Source organism: Carcharhinus amblyrhynchos, chromosome 16, assembly GCF_965287045.1.
Source record: "Carcharhinus amblyrhynchos chromosome 16, sCarAmb.v2.hapA, whole genome shotgun sequence".
Taxonomy (NCBI): domain Eukaryota; kingdom Metazoa; phylum Chordata; class Chondrichthyes; order Carcharhiniformes; family Carcharhinidae; genus Carcharhinus; species Carcharhinus amblyrhynchos.
Window position 1 is genome coordinate 34,361,016 of NC_137339.1, and position 17,255 is coordinate 34,378,270.

The window sequence follows — 17,255 nt, forward strand, 5'->3', positions numbered from 1 at the left end:
TCCAACAATAATTTGATGTCTCATTAGTTTCACACTAATTTAACTCGTTCACATACTCACTCATAGAAGGAAGTCTTTCAGGACACACGAGGTTTGCTTGGTAGGTAAAATCTTCAGGAAGAAATGTTGTGGTTTGAAGATAAGTTTCACTATGGTTTAAATCATCTGGATAATCTGAGAAGAAGGTTGACAGCACTGTAAATTTCAGATCTTCAGGCATATTATAAGTAAAACTGCAACACAGTGATACTTGCAGGAAATCCTGACAATATTAGGTTAAACATGTTACATGCCATTCCAAATCTCCAACTTCACTTGCAATCCATTAAACATTAGGGATATCTAAGGGTTTATTATCTACCCGTTACATATGTGCAAAGATTTAAAGAGAGTACAAATAACGTCCCCCTACTTTATGCCTGTATTCCTGCTAAAAAGCAGAAGTACATTTTTGAATCGTCTGGAATAATTACAAATCAGTGTGATTCTCAACTTCATTGGGCAAAAAAAAAATAGGGAAATACGTGCGGAATGGAGGAAGTTGCTACGGCATAGAGGAAATTGCCTTTTCAAATTAAATTTGGATTGGTGCACTAATGGTGAAGTTGGTGTAATTTTGGGTAATCCTATTCTGACAATATTGTCTCCCAATTCATAGCTTACGAATGAAACTGGACCACGTGGCATGCTGAAGACCTTCATGGGCTGAATGGCCTCCTTCTGCACTGTAGGGATTGTATGTTCCAAGTCCTCAGTGGGTAACAAGGGGTGTGGGGAAATGGGAAAAATCACAAAAGACCAGTCACTGACCACAAAATTCGAAGCTGGAATGTTCTGTCAAAGCACGAGTGACACTTTTCTAGTTAGTTGAGTTATTTTTTCCCTTGCAATATTCTTGTACTATGACTTTCTAGCTATGATCTGGTAGAAAAATGTAAGACAAGACAGACGACCATGAGTACCAAGCTAACTGAGCAGAATTCTTAGCTACACCTTGCGCAAACAACCTGATAGATTCCACTCCAAACTTTTAGCAAGTGAAGAATACATTAGTAATAAATCTCAAAACAACTTCCAATTTGGAATTTGCACCTTGGATGGGAAAATTTAACATCTTTAAGAATAATGGGAGAGAGAAACCAGGTACTTACAGACCTGTCAGTCTAAATGTCATCTGTCATTGTATTATGGACAGGATTTAACTTAAACAGCCCTCATTTCTCCACTCACCATAAGCTCAAAGTATTTTTGATTTCTTCATTTTTTGAAGTGGTGGCACATTTTGCCAACTCCTCAGTTTAGGTGTGATCCAATTCTCTATTAATAACCCCACAGCAAACACACACGCAAAACACAGGAGGGAGTGTGACTACAACCTGTGGCACTTGCGTACAATAAAAGTGGGATAAAGGATAAAGTATAGGGCAAAGACCACATAGAAGATAAGAATTATTGTTTCACATGGATCCAGAATCAAATTTCAATGCTAACTTCTTTCAGAGTTGGCAGGTTGATGACTTGTGCTGGATAATTCACTTGTCCAGGAAAGATGACTTCCACAATGCAAAGGACTGACAGGGATGAACTAGTCTACTTAAATACTTAACCTTAAGAGATTAGCCACTTTAAATTGGGATTCCATTAAAAAAAACACTTTCCTCCTAGCTGGTTACCTATTCGATTCAAACAGCAGAATAATCTGAGGACCCATCATCAGAACTTGATCAAATTGGCCCTTGGTGATATCCAACAGTACAGAAGGAATTCAATAAACCACAAAAAAAGGGACTTGCTCTAGCTTGGAGAAGTCACAAATTATTAGAAAAGTCTCAAGTGAAAAGTTTCTCAATTTAATCTAATTCTCTAGAAACAATTCTGCAATGTCACTCAGGTTAGCAAAAGGAGAGACTTATTTTATTGACTTATGGATGTGTTGGGCTCATTGATGTAAAAGAAACCTGACTCTGAATGGAATAAGACCTGGCTAAACCAAGTATGTATGAAGGCTGCAATCCAGCAGTTACTCCATCCCTAAGTGAGCAGGAGTAAAGCTACAATATATTTCAGCTGGAATGATAATTTGTATATCTGCAATTTCTCTACTGTGGAGTCACCCGCATGGTTAAATTGTAACTATAAAAAGTACAGGAGGAACAATGCTCCTACTTGTTACAACTAAGGCTCCATTTTGTACTCGCATGGTACAGGAATCATTGGTATATTTCAACCAACATGAAGTTTCTGCAGAGACAGAACCCACTAAAATGTTATTTTGGAAAGGAAATAGAACATGACCAGTATCAGGAGTTTGGTGCATTAATTTTAGCCTTCATTTGAGTTTGCACATGCTTTGTGACAACTTGCTGAACTGGTGATCATAAAACTACTAGTGCAACCAATGCATCATTCCATCGCGGAGACTTTCAATCTGACAGGCTAACAGAGAAACAGTTCCTTTCTAGATATCTCTTGCAAACTTCCTCTTGCTGGGCCTGATTACGAATATTGGTTAGAGCAACAAAGTTGCATCTTTAGTCAGAATTGAGAACGCATTAGTTATGTTCACCAATTGTGCAACATTAGATGTCCCACACATCAAGGAAACTGTCAAGGTAAATGCAAATGCTGCAAGGTTTTACCTCTTCGATTTAAATATTGATTCCAACGAATCAAGAAATATAGTTAATAGAAGAAAATTAGAATACAATTTCTGCTATAAGAAAATTTTGCAACACTAACTAATAACGAGACTCTTGACTTTCCTCACCTGCACCTTTGCCTTAGGATCCAAAAGCCTCTATCTTTGCAGGTGTTTACTCAAGGGATTAGCAAGTGCTCCGTTGTGATAATTTGTTTAATGAACATAATGTATTACATCAACAAATTCCCTTTGGAAAAGATGGTGGTTATCACATCAGTTAACAAACTAAAGCAAATATAATTGCAACTAGTGATATGAGCCACAATAACTCAGCAAATACATGAGAAACACTCAAGGTTATAAAGAATTTCCCTTAGTCTTCATTGACAAAGATTTAAAAATTATTGATCAAATTTGTTTCTGAACAGTAAAATTAATCCATTTTTACCCTGAAAAAACAACTAAATTTTCATCGAAGGCGGCTTTTTCTCCCCCTCAGATGTGACAGCAACCATGCAGAAGTCAGTGAGGGAAACTTTGCCTGAGTGGGACAGAGGCCGAGTGAATATATTTAGGAATTTGTTTGAAAGTGGAATGATGTACTTCAGCTAAGGTTAAGAGTGCTGAGAATTGGGTAATTAAAGGTGTAAGGGAAGGACGGGCATGCGGTGTTCATATGCTTTTTGCTTTCCAACTTTGGCAATCTTCAGGATGTGGCCTTACAGGAGAAGCAGCTAATTATGGCAAGTGATTGCCATTTATTCTAACCCAAAGATTCAAAATAGTCTCAATTTGTAATATGATTAATAAAATACATAACAGCAGAAGTAAAACATACAATTGAATGAAATAATTAAATAGTTAATTAGAACACATTAAGGTTGGCATGACAGGTGATGTGTCACAGTTGCAGCACGTGGGAACTCGGGGTGCCAATTCGATCCAGGGTAAATACAGCCACAGAATGTTTAAACATGAGCAGCTGTGGCTCAGAGTTTATGAACTGGAGGCTGAACTACAGACACTGCAACATATCAAGTAACCTGGATTCTTTGTATCAGGAAATCGTCATATCTCTTGGGACAAGGTCTTCTGAATTGGTCAGTGGTCAGGGACAGGAGAATGAAGCAGATAAAGGGACTGAGGGCTGGTGTACATAAGAGACTCAACCTTTACAATTTTTGAACAGGTTTGAAGTCTTTCACGTTGTTTGGATGAAAGTGGGGACTGCAGGATAAAATCACCAACTGACTACAGCACCTTGGTATAAGAAGCCATTCAAAATGGGGAATGCAGAAAGAAAGGGAGTGGTAATAGGGCTAATATCGTCAGAGGGGTTGACATCATTCTCTGCAGCAAAGAATTCAAGTCCAGACAGTTATGCTGCCTGGCCGATACCAGGGTTCAAAACATTTGATCAGGGCTGGAGAGGAACTTGTAGTGGGTAGGGGGAAGATCCAGCTGTCTTGATCTACTTGGGTACAAATGACAGGAAAAAGAGTTCCTGCATAAACCAGTATGAAGACCTAGGTACCATATTAAGAAGCAAAACCTCAAAAGTCATAATCTCTGGATTACTATTAGCAACACACAAATTGGCATGGGGGGGGGGGGGGGGAGATAAAAAAAATTGGATTAGAGGAGATCTGAAATGCATAACTCAAAGAAGGGTGCGGGAGAAGAGAGTTCCACTTCGAGAGGCACCAGGACTGGGAAAAGTGACATCTGTATGTTGGGATGGCGTACATCTGAACTGTGCTGGGGATCAGTGTTCTTGTAAGCCACAAAACTAGACATTTAAAAAAAGTTTTGCATTCAAGGTGGTATTAGATTATTGTTTTACTTCAAATAACATGCAGCAGTTTGGGGAAAAGGGCAGGGAATGGCATTAATTCATGATGCTCATTTGGAGAGATGGTGCAGACACGATGGGCCAAATGGCCTCCTTCTGTGGCACAACAATTCCATAATTCTGAGAATTAGACTTTGAAGATCAAGACCTCTATTTGAAAATTACTGCTCTTTACGTAGATGCTAGATCTGATATTTCAGATGTTCCAACTTTGCAAATCTCAGCTTAAATACAAGACACTGATTTAAGCATGAATACTTAACAATTGGCAACCTAGACAGAGGTACTAACAATCCATTTGCTCCCTGAGTGGTGGAACGAAGATCTTTGTATTGGAATGCCAGTGTATTGGGCCACATGAAGTCCCTTTGTTAAATGCTGCAAAGCTATCTGATCTTAGGATACACAATCAGTTCACAAGTCCCAGTGCAAAACTGATCCGTTCTAGTGAAGAATAAAGATCCCCAATTCAATAGACAGTGGAATTGGGAGGATTACCAATTTTTAGAATATTCATAAATGACACCACATCTAGGTAGAAACAATATCAAAACACGAATGGAGCCGGACATGTTCTTGATTGATACTGGTTAACCTCTTGTTATGGAGTCCTTGAAAACTACCATTCCACCCCACCCCCCACCCCTCCAAACAGATGGGTTTTGTTTTGAGGGTTTGAGGATTTGAACAGGCATAGTAGCAATGGAAAGACCAAGTTTGGATTGCCAATTATGACTGAAATAATAGAATCCTACAGGGCAGAGAGAGGCCATTCAGGTCTGCACCCATCCTCCCAAAGAGCAATTGACCCACAATTTAGTGTCCAAAGCCATGTAGATTCGGTGGATTAATCATGGTAAATACACAAAGGGGAAAATTTGGCATAGCCAATCGACCTAATTTACTTATAGACTGTGGGAGGAAACTGGAGCATTTGAAGGAAACCCATGCAGATACAGGGAGAATGTGCAAACCCCACACAGATAGACAGTCAAAAGACCAGAATCGAATCTGGATCCCTGGTAGCAGCGCTGACTGCCACTGTAAACTTCACCAAACTCTTTAAGGTTCGCAGATGTGCAAAGTCAAAACCTCGAATGAAGTAAACTCAAAGAGGAATTGTGAAACACAACAGAAACTGAATGCATGAGCTAGGGGCTGCTTTCCCTTGTGACAGCAAATCGTTGCGCTTAATACCATACCAAACTATCCAATAAACTGCAGCAATCCCACGCCTGAATAATAGCTTACGATTTGACAACGCAATGCTATATAACGTCAGACTTGATACACAGTTAACTTGCACTGAAGCCATAATTCTGCAAACGTATTGCATTTTGCAACCAAGACCTGGCTCTATAATTCCAACACATCCTCCCTCTTCTCTATTTAGTTAGAGACTGAGCACAAGATGACCTTTTTTCCATGAGACCATGGAAATATTAGATAAAAGCTGAAAATTTGATTCTTTAAAAAACAAAGCAAGCACGATATATAAAAATTTTCCAGGCTGCAACTTAATTTCTATTAAAGCTGTAGTTCCTCAGGAGTACACAGATGGCAGCCTGAATAAACACATCAACCTTCTGATCCAGTTTAAAATTTTCCATGGGGAAGGAATGCATTCACATTAGATTGGAAAACAATGCACTGAAAAATTTACTAGATTTAGGTAATGAATCCATTGGCCTACAGACTTCATGCTAGGCAGTTATTCTTTTCATAGGACAGATGACATAGGACCTGGGAGTAGGAGTAGGCTATTTAGGCCTTTGAGCCTCCTTCACCATCCATTAAGATCATGGCTGATCTGGTTGTGGTCTTCACTCCACTTTATCTGCCCACTCCACCCCCCCAACTGCACGTAACTTTGGACCCCCTTATCAAACAAGAATGTAACTCTGCCTTGAATAAATTCAATGACCTAGCCTCCACTGTTTTCTAAGGAAGAGAATTCCACACACTGAGCAGGCAGAACAAAAGATTATCCTCCTCTCCATCTCAAACATTTCCCAGAGAATAGTGATCTTCAGGTGTACTGGGTGCCAATTCTTCAAGAGATAATAGTACCAGTTCTTGACTGAGGCCGGGATCACATTATTTGGAGGCCAAGTGCCTTTATAGATAACACTTGATCCATGTGATCCCCTGAATTGTTTTTGATCGCCTGAGGGATTTGGAAAGAAACGTTAGGGAATAATCCCCCTTGTTATTCTGTTTTATTCCTGCATCTCAGTAAATTGCATGGGTGACAAAAACCAAAATACTCAGGGGAAATAACGTGATATGAAGTGCTACATTTTGCATTCAAAATGCACTATATGGTCTGCCACCTTTCAGTACTTCTCAAGCTGCTGCACGTGACCTTTGTGCCTTTAGCAGATTACACAAATGTATTCAACTCCTCTACAAAGGATGAAAAATGACCTTGTGTTTATTTACACCTGACCACATCTTTCAAAATTCCCAAAGAACTTTACCTTTTGATGTGCAGTTACTTATCTAGGGGAATAAAACAATAGCCATTTGCACATAGCAAGATTTCATATCAGGTTGCTGACAAGTAGATGGTGTACACTGCTTGCCAGGGCATGGCAATGTCCCAGCTCTTCTTCAAATAGTGCCAGGAGATCTATGTCAGCATGAACAGACACAACTTTGGTTTTAACATCAGCCAAAAGCTGGCGCCAATGCAGAACACTGCCAGTATCACACTGAAGTGTCATCCAGATTAGGTGCTCATGTGAGTGAATTGACTTTAAATCTCAACTTTAATAAATAAAGGCAAAAGTGCTACCAACTAAAGCAAATGGAAATACTTCAAAATGAATAAATTAGATTACAAAATCATTGATGAATAGTATTTAATATGGAAAATAATTCTACTAAAGGAATTTTATTTTCACTGAAAAAAAGACAAACTTTGTCTGCACTCATCAGAACATTTACTACTAATATCAAACGTGTTTGCAATGCCTCTGCTAGTGTCCACGTACCAATTAGCACTCTTCTCATGAAGTATAATTACTGTTCCCTTTATATTTGGTGTCCTTGCAAATGACTTGATGAGTGCAAGATGAAAGCTTCGATGCATCATTTTTCCCCCCAAACAATACTCAAATTCTGTAACCAAACAGCTATTTGTGAAGAAATTATCATCTTTTTCAGGTGTACAATATCTATAGATGTTCAACAGAAATCAGTTATCCTGCACAAGTAGAATATATTTCTCCATTTTAGTTTGTTACCGTGGCTACTGCATAAATACCTGTACCATTAAGGCTGCTGTTCATCTTGGCATAAGTGCCACGAACCACCTGCTCATACATTTGGGATCCCATTGTTTTCACACTCTCTCTGATCATGATGCCTTGGGCTTGCATCATAAATAGATACGTGTTTACTGGAAAAGAAAACAAAGTGCACAATTAAATACAGTTCAGCAAAATTGCATAACTGGGAATTGCAGTTTTAATTAAGGTAAAGAGCAACAGCTGAATTTAGAAATAAATCAAATACCTCATTAAAATCAAAAACATAACTCAAGTCCAATAATACAAATTCAAAAACAGGTGCAGACTAACAGGGTGCATGCTCAAGTTTCAGACTCTGTGCATTACATTCCTGATCTCTGCCAAACTAAACGAGGGTTATGGGGAAAGGAATCTATAGCTATTCTAACAGCAGTCATAGAGCAACAGACACCCAGCAAGAGGTAAACACAACTCAAAAGGGAGTGGAAAAAAAAAGCTCCAATCCTTAAAGAGTCAAGGAAACAAAGGGCATTGGAAGGGTTCATAACAGACATCAAGAAACTCTTGTTCTCTATCAATACCTGGGGCATGCCATTAATCCTCTCTCAAATAAATCTGATGCCACTATGAGCCTCAACATATCAGTAAAGTGTAGCTCCAGTCTCAGGGAAGGCACCCACACATTTGCCTAACTGCCTTAAAAATGAAGGAATTTTGGGGCAGCAAGCATTCACTTGCATCATTGTTTTGGGGATCAGTAAGCAGCTCAGCAGTTGAGTTTCTCTCATTTCTCTTTTGAGATAGGGCATTTATATAAAAGTAGGGAGGTCTTGCTGCAGCTGTATAGGGCATTGGTGAGGCCGCAGCTGGAGTACTGTGTGCAGTTTTGGGCGCCGCACCTGCGCAAAGATATTTTGGCCTTGGAGGGAGTGCAGAGGAGGTTTACTAGGCTGATACGGAGTTGAGGGGGTTGAACTATGAGGAGAGGCTGAATAAACTAGGCTTGTACTCGTTGGAGTTTAGAAGAATGAGGGGAGATCTCATTGAGACGTATAAGATGATGAATGGGATGGATAGAGGTGGAGAGACTCTTCCCACTGAAAAAAGACAGTAGGACTAGGGGGCACAGCCTCAAGATAAAGGGGGGGCGTTTTAGAACGGAGTTGAGGAGGAACTTCTTCACTCAAAGGGTGGTGAATCTCTGGAATTCTCTACCCATTGAAGTGGCGGAGGCTGCCTCGCTAAATATTTTCAAGAAGCGGGTTGATGGGTTTTTGATAAGAGAGGGGATTAAGGGTTATGGGGAGAGGGCCGGAAAGTGGAACCGAGCCACGACAGATCAGCCATGATCTTATTGAATGGTGGGGCAGGCTCGAAGGGCTAGATGGCCTACTCCTGCTCCTATTTCTTATGTTCTTATGTTCTTATATCTTTAGCTGACAACATTCTGAATTGGGGAATGTAGGACCAATCTATAAACAGAAACTGCTCCCTCAGCTAATGAGTAATGAACGTGCATGAAACAAAATGAACCAAAAGCAAATCAAAAGGCAAATCTTTACAAATCACTTTAGGCCTCAGCTGGAGTACTGCATCTGATTCTAAGCTCCAAAATTTAGGAAGGACAGAGGGCTACTTTGTCAGAATGTCACCAAAGATTGAGGAATTCAGTTATGTGGAGACACAAACTTTTATTCCTGAAAGAGAAGATTGAAGGAAGATTTGAAGGGCTTTGGCAGAGTAGATTTGGAGAAAATGTTTCCAATAGCAGTATTGGTAATCAGAAGAGACAGATGTAGAACAATTGGCAAAATATCCAGGAGAGAAAACTTGATTTTTTTCTGGCTACAAACACAGTTACCATCTGGAACAAATCACCAGAAAATGGAGGAAGTAAATTCAAAAGCAAAATTTCAAAAAAGGGAGATTGCGTAGAGTGTACAATAGACCGAAAGAACTCAATGACCCTCAAAAGGAAACATGAGATGATCCTGTGATAGTTAGCATGGTGGCAAATCTCAACCATACTAATAATACAGCGCCTTAGGTGAAGATGATCAATTCTAGGTCAATCTCCAAGAGCAAAGCATAGCCTTAGGAGATTGCTAACGACACGTCAAGATAAAAAGAGCCACACTTCGTAACTGTGGCTACATACATATGTTGCGTCTCAAGGGGTGCCAGCAAGAAGTGTTGAGTAACAAAAGGAAATATTGGGAGGGGGGCAAAGAGAATTTGTTAGCTGTTTCACTCAGACTGGTGTTTAAATCAACTGTTTATACATTTTAGTTTAAAGATTTCACTAAGCCAATTTTTAGCATGGGCCTTTATTGGTTAAATCAAAGATTCAACAGCAAAACATCCCAGAAGATAACATCCTATAATCCAGCTAATCTTCAACAGGGAAAAAGAACGTAGCAGATATTTCAAACCTGGCAAACATTTAAAAACCTGCCTGAATTAATTCTCTTTCGTATCCAAGGGCCATGTACTGGAGCTGCTCATATTCTCTCCATTTTAAACCAAAACATTCAGTACTCAGTCTCAGGTATGCACAAGTAAGGACATGTTTACCCATTGGAACAAATAATTAAGCACAAGTCCACATAATGCACAACGAATGAAAAAAAATTAGCAGTCCATATCTTAGTTCACAGCCTGGGAACAGCATTCTTGCAAAGAACATTGCCTTGAAGCAGTCAGTTTCCGATATCAGAGAGCAAACAAGAACAGCAGCTCACCAGGCTGGCCTCTGCTCCTGAGGCAAAGCCAGCTGCCTGCCATGATTAGCAGTTGTGAGAGTTCCTGTCCTACAACAGAGCCGGGTCTCCAGTCATCTCCGATCTCTCTGCTTTTGGACCAAGACCTTTCTTTGTTGGGAAAGCGTGGCAGTTGGAGTGCATCAGCCATCCCACGTTACGTTACGTTACAAGAATCCATGCACAGGCTTCCTTCTGGGAAAGTGCCTGGAAAATAATCTTGTCGTAATGTTCAGTCAGAGGAGCAAGTACAAGATATTATGGCAACACTGCCATTCCAAATGGACACCTAATAGACGTATGCCATTATCCAAGGGAAGGAATGCCAGGAAGTCTATCTCACCCGCACCATGACTGGAGCTAATGATGGCCGAACCAATAACTCTAACTCATTCTCCCAACTCCACCAACATGACCACAAACTGGCAGAGGCAGAAAAAAAAAACAGGAGCATTAAATCACTGGATTCAAAAGACTGAGAAGCAAGATCGACTAAACCAACACCTCGCAACTAACCTGGCAGCCACTGCCAAGCCATAGTGTCCACAACAGCTGGTCCACCCTAAAAGCCACCATAATCAGCACCTGCATGGAGACGTTCAGTATCCCAACCAGGAATCAAGACTGGATCGGTGGGCACATCAGGAAATTCAGCATCATTTTTGACCACAAACACATAGCTTTTCTCAACTGACATCTCCACCAAAACTTGAGCAGGAGGACACAAACCTACAGCAGCTGAAGGCCAAGGTGCAACAAATAACTTGTGGCCTAAATAATCAATAGTAGGTGGAAACCAACTTGCCAATATCCATGACAAGTATAGCTTTTTCAGCACAATTAAAATCAGTTATGGCCTGAGTACCCAAGGGCCCACCTCGTTGAGAGCCAAAAATGGAGGCATGCTTAACATCAAAGAGGTAGCCAATGTCCAGTGAAGGGAATACTTAGAGGACATCCCCAACCAAGGTACAGACCTACACACGTTCCCTGCCACCATCTCCACACAATCTAGCTCACTGCGAGATCGTAAAAGCCATCTGACAGCTGAAAAACAAGGCCTCTTGTGTAGATGGAATCCCCATTGAAATACTAAAACACATCTTCTGTGAACTGGAAGAAAGAGACCATGTTGGGAAATCTGACACCCTGCAGTCATGAGCAGCCATGATCCCCACCGCCCCCGCTGTATGCAGAAGACAGGCAATGTACAAAAGACACATTAAATCCCTGGATATATAACACCAACACTGCCTCTGCAAAATCCTACAACACATTGGTACATTTGCCCTACCAATGTGGGCATTCTCTCCCAGGTTAATACTCTCAGTATCAAGGCACCAGGCATCTTTGACTAGCTGCAATGAGTGGGCCACATTGTCCACACGCCCAATACAAGACTCCCTAAACAAGTGCTCATTACGAGAGCAGATGCACCATAAAAAGGACACTGAAAGCCTCCTTAAGTGTGCGCAATATCCCCACTGACACATGGGAACGTTTGCCCTAAAAAAACACAAACTGGGGCAGCACTTGCTTCACAGCGTCAGGGACCTGGGTTCAATTCCCAACTTGGGTCACTGTCTGTGCAGAGTTTACATGTTCTCCCCTTGTGCTCCAGATTACTCCCACATTCTGAAAGATGTGCTGGTTAGGTGCATTGACCTGACCAGGTGCTGGACTGTGGCGCCTTGGGGAATTTCACTGCAACTTCATTGCAGTGTTAAGGTAAGCCTTATTTGTGGCCAATAAGTAAAATTTAACTGGAGAAGTATTCGCAAAAGGCACCAACGGCCAAGTATCACCAGGTGGAGTATTTAGAGGCCAAGTGTGCACAGTGGAAAGACAGCACAGAAATCAGGAGCGTCTCACCCACTCACCTCATCAAATACCACCTGCAATAGACTATGGCTCCAGGATTGGACCATTCAGCACCACCGCCACACCCCCACACAACAGAAGCAAATCCATCTCAACCCAGAGAGAATGCCAAAGAAAAACAAAGCTCACAAGACACTTGTTCTTTGTACTAGCAAGCAGCAGTGATCTCTTTGCACATCGGATTCTTTCACCATCTGGATATTATCCATCACTGGGTACTTGTCACCTACCGAGTCTATCCTTTATACTATGTTGCCCCAGGTTTCAATGTTTTCATCTCATCTCTCCAGTATACTGCATTTCAATGTTAACTTTAACTGTGCATATATCAGCTTTGTTTCAGCATTGGCATTACATTCTCCTGCGGTCAGAGGAATTTGCAGTCAGTGGCATACAAGAACACTTGCCCTCATATGTTTAGTGATGTTGGTGAAAACTTTTAACTTCCTCATACTGCAAAGATTGCAGTGTCTTTTTTTAAACTGTACATTCATGGAACAGCAGCGATATCATCAAGCTGTCCAAGCAGCCAGTTATAATGAAGAATTTTCACACACCCAACCAGGAAAAGGGAAGGCACGATAATAAAATTACAATTTTATTTTTGCAAAGAGCAAATCAAAGATTGGGGACATACAAACTGGGTGAAGGCAGAAGCTGCAACATTAAAAAACAGTTTAAAAATCTAATTGATCATAATGATGACAGATAACAACAGTCCGCAAATATAATTTGATTTCAGGTTGTATAGCAATAGTTTGATTAGTTCCAATAATATATGGAGAAAGGTTGAAGACACCGGATTTAGCAAAGGTTATGGGCCCTGACCACATCCCAGCTGCAGCAAGACTCATGCTGCAGGACTAACAGCTCAATTGCACAGTGGTTAGCACTGTTGCCTCATGGCACCAGGAACCTGGGTTCGATTCGCAGCTTGTGTCACTGTGTGGAGTTTGCAGGCTCTCACTGTCTGCGTGGGTTTCCTCCCACAGTCTGAAAGATGTGCTGGTTTGCAGCATTGACCTGAACAGGTGAGGGAGTGTGGCGACTAGGCAAATTTCACAGTAGCTTCATCACAGCGTTAATGTAAGCCTTACTTGAGACTAAAACAAACTTTTAACCTTGATCATGCCCTTAGCTGCACTGTTCTGGTACAGCTACAAGACTAATAGCTACTCAACACTGGAAAATTGCCCAGGTACACCCTGCCCAAAAAGACAAATCCAGTTAATTATCCCCACTCCCCCACATCAGTTCACTCTCAAATCACAAGACAGTGAAGAAAGGTACCATCAACAGTGCAATCAAATGGCACTTACTCAGCAAGAAAGTGCTGACAGGCACCCAGGCCTCCCAGCTTCAGATTTCATTACAGCCTTGATCCAAAAAGTGTTGAACCATTGAGGTGAAGAGATTGCCCTTGATATGGCATCCAGAAACTTGATCAAAATCACTTCAATGAAACGCAAGGAAAATCAAAAGATCAGAATTTGGAGGCTAATAAGCCCAGTTCCCAGCAGGCCTTGGGGGTTTCTGCACATGCACTAGTGTGGAAGGAGTGCAAAACTGTAGTTCATTCTTTACAATCTTTGGGCTGTGTTCTTGCTAGAGAGTGGCTGGTGTTTTAGGTTTCTAGGTTGGGATACACTGAGTTCACTGCTTTCCATATATTCAGATCAGGAAGTCAGCTTTGCACCAGTGTAGAAGTGAAACAAAGAAGAAAGTGAAACAGTGCAAAAAAGTCAGATGACTTAGAAGAGGAATGCCATTCTGAAGATTTTCAAAAGGACTATGATATGGAGAGCAGGTCACATTATGCAGGTCTAAAACCAGGGAGTGGGACAGAAAGAGGTCCCAATAAGACTAGTTAAGGGACAGGAAACTGAAAAAACGCCCGCTGACTGAAGTTAAATGTAAGGATTAGAGAAAAGGACACCAACTTAGAGAAAGAGCTGCAGGGAGCAGATTAAAGTCAAGCAGGCTCAAATTAAGTCAGAAGATCAGAGCAGGCAGCCAAAAGTTGAAGACTACTTAACATGGGTTGGAGCAAAGGGGTTCTGTTTGGCATGGCCAAAAAATTGAGTGTGCATAAAAATGAAGCCCCATATTCATACTGGGTTCCTGGGGAAGGGAATATCAGAAGAAGAGGTTGAAAACCTGGAGCTGGATCCTTGCTGAAAACATTCAACTGAATATATGTCACTTGGGAGGGAATTGCAAGGCATGTTCTTTGCACACCAAGATTGGAAACCCTCATGTGGCATTGTCAGTGTAGCAGTGAGACTCATTGGCTCATGGTGTAACAACTCCAAGGGAAAATGAGAAGACCATAGAATCTGTCATCTGGGTTGGGGGTATGGCATGTCTAACCATTATCTGTCTATTAACTTAGACGAGAATAAAGATTTGTAAATTGTGTTATCTTTACAAATTTGTATATGTCTGTACAGATGAAAAAAGCTATCATAGTCCAAGGGAACATCAGCTGTTCTTCCCTTCCCTGACAAGTAGTTATTTACTAGTGGTTACCACACCTCAGACAAGGGAGCAAGTTGAGAAGGCAGGGCCTTCATGGATAACCCTTGGCAGATATGGGAATTGAACCCACTGTTTGTGTTACTCTACATCATGAGCCAGTCATCTAGCCCACTGAACAAACTGCCCCTTGTAGTTGGGGAGAGGAAGTAGTGCAATTTGACACATTTATTGGTATTTGTATTGAAATTGCCTGCATTTTTGTCACGTGTGATATGTTTTGTTTTGGTTTAATAAATGTTTTATTCCTTTGTTAAAAGTATACTAATAGATTACTGAGACTGTGTTCAATAACTACCCTTCATGGTTTTGTACAAGTTAGGATTTATCAAGCCAGGTACCACCTAGTTTGTCAAGTAGTAACATCAGCAGAGATCACGAGAAAGCCCTCGGAATTATATCTAGCACAAAAGAGGCTGTTGGAAACCTTAATCCCCGGGTATATCACTACAGCAGGTCCCAAGGAAAGTGTCCTAGACCCAAATATCTTCAATTGCTTCAAGTGATATTGCCTTCAACAGAAAGGGCAGACGTGGGAATATTCAGAGGATTGTAAATTTGAACTTTTGAACAAGTACCATTAGCACCACTTTAAGTACTGAAGCAGTTAGTGCCTGTATGCAGTAAGATTTGGACAACATCCAGACTTGGGATTTTAAGTGGTAAAGAACATTTGCAGCATCTCTCTCTTTGACTTTCAATAGCATTACCACTGCTGAATCCCTCACCAACAGCATTCTGGGGTTGCAAACTGACCAGAAACTGAACAAGACCAGTCACACAAATACTGTTCCTATAAAAGGTAAGTCAGAAGCTAGGAAATTCTGTGGCTACTTTCTGACCACTTCCACCTAAAGTCTATTCACCATCGACATAAAACAAGTTGATAGCATGATGGAATACATTCAATTTGCAGCTCTAACAGTCGAATCTTGTCACCATCCAAAAAAAAACTCATTTGGCCAAAACTATCCATAAATATTTACTTCCTCTACTACTGGTGCACAGACAATAATATTCCTCATCTACAAGATGCACTATAGCAACCTGCCAAAGCCATCCAACTCCACAAATCCTACCGCTAAGAAAGGATACGATGCATGTGAACACAACACACACGATGTAGGTTCCGCTCCATGCCACTCACCTAGCCACGTGGAACTATCACACATCCCTTCATTGTCACAGATTCAAAAATCTATAACTCCCTTGCTATCAGTACTAAGAGTGTACTTGCATCATACGGGCTGCAGTTCATCCCCACTTTCTCCACGGCAATTAGGGATAGGCAATAAGTGCATGTCTTGCCCACAACACCTAATCTTTTTTATAAGTGTACTTACGTCACCTTTAAAGACCCAGTTACGCCCAACTGAAAAATGGGCAACATTTTAAGGGTTTCTAAAAGTGATGCGAACATGGACAAGGAGAGATTCTCACTAACCTCAATGCTTTCAGGCTTGTGGTGGGAGGGGTCCAAGCACAGCCTCTGATGGAGCACTGGGTGACAAACTGCAACTTCCGTGCTAATCTGCAGGTGCATTATATCCTGGGAGTTGCAGGAAGTTTGAGGTGTAATAATGATAGCAAATACCAGCAGAACCACTCCCCTTTGTAAAATCCACACCCTTATGTTATTCCAGATTCCCACGGCAACTTTTCCTCCCTTCTGTAACCCTGGGGCACCAGAGGTATAACTGACCTCTTGTGACTCCTGCCCAGGCCAAGAACATTGAATGTAGCAACTGGCAATCTACCCTACCTATCCAGCTCAACTGGGAGATTAAGGTCACTCACTCAAACACAGGAGAAGTTGAAGTGGAATGTGCCATAACCTAATCCAATAAGAATGCTCATATTTGTGACCTCATTATTCAAAATGTACAACAGGAAATATCATTAAAGATTTAATCACCACCAGACACCAATGGTGGCTGGACTCACTAGTGACAAGAAATATCTTAACATATAGGTAAACACCACCAGACACCAACGCTGGCTGCATTCACTAGCTTCTAACTTCAGACCAACACATTTTATTGCACACTAACATTGTGAACTGGCACTTCAATGGAAAGTTCTGAGCCCAGTGTTTGGTCATTTGTAGTATTTGCAAATCACATCAATATGCTCCAAAAATATCCAATATTTGAAAATGCTGCAAAGGTATTTAACAAAGCACGAAAAAGTCCAAGCATGGCAAGTAAAAAACAAAACTGCATTAAGTTTAAGAAACACTAATCAATCCAGGATTGTTAACGAAGCAATTATATATGCAAGTACAATTAAAATTGAGTATAATTTTAATGGGCATAATTTATTGTAACAAATTA

The 17,255-nt window shown here is 40.9% G+C and overlaps 1 protein-coding gene across 2 annotated transcripts in view; it reads right to left on the reverse strand.

Annotated features, from left to right (window-relative positions):
• Positions 1-17,255, reverse strand: part of LOC145353948 (beta-1,4-galactosyltransferase 5-like) — a 92,609-nt gene that overhangs the window by 31,639 nt on the left and 43,715 nt on the right. The window contains exons 2-3 of one of the 2 annotated variants that reach the window (XM_080204968.1): positions 7,762-7,896; positions 61-174 (exon numbers count right to left, since the gene is read on the reverse strand). In XM_080204968.1, coding sequence (XP_080061094.1) covers positions 61-174; positions 7,762-7,896 — 249 coding nt within the window. The remainder of the gene's footprint in view (positions 1-60; positions 175-7,761; positions 7,897-17,255) is intronic. The other variant, XM_080204969.1, reaches the window with a different exon arrangement.